Source organism: Trypanosoma cruzi (assembly GCF_000209065.1).
Source record: "Trypanosoma cruzi strain CL Brener chromosome Unknown tcruzi_1047053504655, whole genome shotgun sequence".
Taxonomy (NCBI): domain Eukaryota; phylum Euglenozoa; class Kinetoplastea; order Trypanosomatida; family Trypanosomatidae; genus Trypanosoma; species Trypanosoma cruzi.
In genome coordinates, this window is record NW_918745.1 from 1,367 (window position 1) to 5,561 (window position 4,195).

The following is a 4,195-nucleotide window of genomic DNA, read 5'->3' on the forward strand; positions in this document are numbered from 1 at the left end:
CACTCCTGTCACCTGCGTGTAGCTTTAAGCACAGACTAACAACACGTCAACGCAGAGCGGAAGCAAAAGGAGAGACACGGCCGCCACACCACGCACAGCCACCGCACAGTCACAAATGGCAGCAGCCCAGCAGCGGCAGCGCACACACACCATGAGGCAGTTAAAACCAGCGAAGGGGCAAAAACACACAACGCCCCGCAGCAAGTAAGCAGAAAAAAACACAAAACGATTAGAAACAAAACACAGTTAAAAGAACGGCAATGAAGTAAAAAAAATAAAAACACACAAACAAAGAGCTGCACAGTATGGCTCCAGCACGCACGCACCCATCCTCAAACGTGACTCCACGCAAACATTTGTGTGCGTGCCATGCACATGAGTGTGTCTGGGATGCGTTCAACGTGATGGATGCGGGGAGCGGCAAGGAGCACACAGCAGGGCAGCGAATGCAAATAAAAACAGTAAAACACAGTCATTATTTTTTTCGTGTTTATTACTTAGGAAAACAATAGACGCGCACAAGTCCCCGCGGCTGAGTGCTGGCACGCACAGCCCACACACAATTCTCAGCCCGGAGCGGCGTACGCAAGCGCAGCCAAAGCGAGCAGCAGCGGGGCATGCAGACGGGTGTCATGGAAGCAGGCGTCATTTCCCACACTGCTCTCCAGCGCCTTCGTTGTGGGCGCAGAGGAAAATGGAGCCAGCATGCCTGCCGCCGTAGAATTTCCCTCGCAGGTGGCCGTGTCGGTGGTGCTGGTATTGTCGTCGTGCGTCACCGCGGCAGCAGACGGCGGGGTGCCGTTGGGAGTCCCCTCCGCTGCGGAGTTTTCGCCCGGACCGCTGGCGGCAGCCTGGCCGCCTGGGATGGGGATGTTGGCTCAGCGTCACCCCATGTTGTTGTGCTCCGCGTGGCATCTGATGCGGCTGCCGTTCCTGGCTCTGGCGAACCGTCGCCCGTAACGCCTTGGTTTCCTGCCGCCGGCAACTGTGACTGCTGCTGCGCCGATTGTGGTTCTGTTGTCACACCGGAGGTCGCTGGTTCACCGGGTTCCGCTGACCTCGGCAAATTTATCGGCCCTGTTGGTGCTGGTGCTGGTGGTAGTGGTGACGGAGGCGCTCCTCCCTGCTGGTTTAATTCTTCTGCTTTACCTTCATCTTCCTTCGAACGACCCGAGCCACTTCCCCCCGAACCGTGGGCCAGCCTCCCAGCAGAATCACCGCCACTCGGTTCACCACTTCCTTCCCCTCCCAGACCAGCAATTGATTGAGCACTCGCCTCCTCTCCCGACTCGGCATTTCCCCCTGTGACAGAGCCTCCCGCTGCATTTTGTGGAGACTTTTCCCCAGTTGTTTCCTGCAAAAAAACGTCGGGAAAGGCTTTACAGTATTTACCGTTTGCCCCCTAATAATATGCGTGCAACTCATCGTTAAAAAACAACGCGTAGCCACCGCTGACACCGCACCAAAGCACGCGGAGGGCACGCACCAGCAGCACACGGCCAGTCATCGTCATCGCCATCACGGCTGCAGACACACACACTGGTGCTAAGCCTAATGAGTAAAGGCAAACATGTGTATATTTAAACACACGGCTATAGACGTCTGCGCAACCAAATGTTTTTGCACACGGTCATGCATGTAAAATGAGCAATCCAAATAAACTCATACAATGAAGCAAAGAGAGAAACAGAAGGGAAACGCATGTATGTGTACATGTGCTGTTGTTGTTGTTTTTACAGTGGTTGCCCCCGCAAAAAAGCGCATAAACAAAAATAATTAGGAGCCGCCGTGTTAAATTGGAGGACCCATGAAAATAAAATAAAAAGTAAGAAAAGGGCAAGTGTCGCCGCAAAACATGATGCTCAAAGGAAAGAGACACGCCACATCTAGCAGAGCAAAAAGAAGAAAAAGGGGGGAGGGGGGACATTGACGGGTAAACACACACATAAAGAGAGAAAAAAGCATCGGCTACTCGGAGAAAAAAAGAGGAGATGAAATCCCCCTTCTCAACTATAAATTCTCTGCCGCATCAACCGTGCTTGCCGACGCGGCTGTGAGCTGCGAAAGGGACAGAAGACTATCGTCAAAGCGCAGCTGTACAACGCAATCTGCCTCCCTCTCATCAACCCCATTCTCTTCCGCATTGTCATTGGCGTCATTAGGGCAAAGAATAAGCGGTGAGAAGCCTATAAAATTTCCAATTTGCGTTGTGGCCAGGCCGCTCCTATCACTTGTGCTGTGTGTGTTGCGTGGACGGCTGAGACTCGCCCCTTGGCTTGATGTCGCCACCTCCTCCGAGCCACTCTTTAGCGTTTCGCCATTGGCAATGGCCCTCCCTGAACAAATCCATTCTCTCTGCGGGGCAGAAGAGATATTAGGGGTGGTCAGGTCAGGTGCACTCGCAATGCGTTCCGTGGAATGGGAAGAACTAACCGTTACAAAACTCCCATCCGAAAGAGAACGACTGCAAGCAGCAGTAGCAACCCACTTGCAAGTAGCACTATTGCTGCTGTTGATACTATTCTGACTACTACCGCCCCCACCACTTCTGTTGTTTGTTTGCTGCTTCTGTTGAGGTTGCGGCTGTCGTCTTTGCGCAAAAACAACAGCTGGTGCCTTGCCGTAAGTAGGCAGCGACACGCGCACAAAACGGTTGTCCCAATGCTCCGGCGTGGGTGAGCACTGAAAACTTACAGCGCTTGGTAGCTCCGTCTCGGCACTGGCCTCATGTAGACTGCAACTGTTGCCTACAATAAAAGGATGCTTCAAGGCCTCTTCACATGACAGTCGGCTCGCTTCATCCACGCAAAGCAGAGACTCCATAAAATTCTGTGCTTCCACTGAAAGATGCGTGGGATATTGCACGTTCCCCCTTGTGATTCGGGCACACAACTCCCATGCGGAGAGATGCTCAAAAGGCAGATTCCCGCACAACATGCGGTACGTCAATATGCCGAGAGCCCACACATCGGCCTTCGTTGTGCAACCCCGCCTTGAGATCTGCTCCGGTGCAAGATAATCCATCGTGCCGCAAAGCGTGTAGCGACGGGAGTGTTGGGGAACCCTGCGGTCAAGCCGAACCGCCCATGAAAAATCAGCCAGTTTCACCGCTTGGGCTTTGAACAAAATATTATCCGGCTTCACGTCGCGGTGAATGACATCCCGCTCATGCAGGAAGGCGAGTGCTGAGAGCAACGGCCGCAAAATACGCCGCGCCTCCTCCTCCGACACGCGGTGCTGCGTTCGGGTGTCCAGCAGTGTCTGCAGGTTCCCTCCATCCGCGTACTCCAGCACCAAAAACACTCGCACATCGTCCCAAAAGTATGCAAAGAGGCGCAAAATGTGACGATGACAACGTCCCGCGTATTCCTGCAGCTCCACCTCCCGTCTTAACTGGTGGGCGAGCCCGTGGTAGCGGATCATGTCCTTCGACAGACACTTTATTGCGACGGCGCACTTCGTTCGCTTTTCCCGCGCGAGATAAATCTTGCCAAAGCGTCCCTCACCCAACTTCCTCCCAATATCAAAGTCATCCAGCGACCACATTTGCCTCCGCACAGCCTCCCCTCGGCCCTGCGCAAAGCGGGGCTGCAAGACAAAAGAGCATCCTTCGCTGCCGCACCAGCAACAGTCCGATTCGTGGGGCGCAGAGACGTACAGTCACCGTCGCCAGTCCTCCGGCTGCCGCCCCATTCGTACAGCCAGGAGCCATCACGAAGATTAAAAGACATCTGGCGTTGTGCTACCGTGACACAAAACAAAATGGCCAAAGAGAAACGTTCCAAACAATATATATATATCACCGCCCTAACCCCAAACTTCTCTGCGCCGCCCTTCCGCCTTCTGTAAAGGGAAACAAACAAGCAACCCAAATGCCACAACAGAAAAGGAGCGGGGAAAAAACACCCGTAAAAAAAAGGTTGTCAAGAATTTTGTGCAGCCAACTCCTTTTCCAAACGCTTCACTTCACGCTCCATATAGGAAATACAGGCTCTTAGATGCCTCAAGGTAGGCTGCGCAATCAACTTCTCAAGAGTATATAGTTGAACCTCTTGTAGGGCAAAGGCTGCCGCCATTGCGTCAGGCGCATCCTTGCAACGCCGCCTAACCAGCTCCACTGCAGCATTGACCTCGGAACGAAATACATGAAGAAGACGGTGCGTAACTTCGCACGGTGGTAATGACTCAGCGGCAT

At 53.4% G+C, this 4,195-nt stretch overlaps 1 protein-coding gene across 1 annotated transcript, besides 3 other annotated features; it reads right to left on the reverse strand.

Moving 5' to 3' along the window:
• Window positions 1–1,719: part of a sequence feature (heterozygous, non-Esmeraldo-like haplotype) that runs on past the window's edge.
• Window positions 1,720–2,675: a sequence feature (areas merged during assembly that could not be assigned to a particular haplotype. This can correspond to areas where the two haplotypes were merged or to regions with more than two copies in the genome that were merged during assembly.).
• Tc00.1047053504655.30 (protein kinase, putative) lies at window positions 2,011–3,546 on the reverse strand (the record flags this gene model as incomplete). The annotated part of the gene is made up of 1 exon (XM_799184.1): window positions 2,011–3,546. The coding sequence occupies one exon, from the start codon at window positions 3,544–3,546 to the stop codon at window positions 2,011–2,013; it is 1,536 nt and encodes a 511-aa protein (XP_804277.1).
• Window positions 2,676–4,195: a sequence feature (heterozygous, Esmeraldo-like haplotype).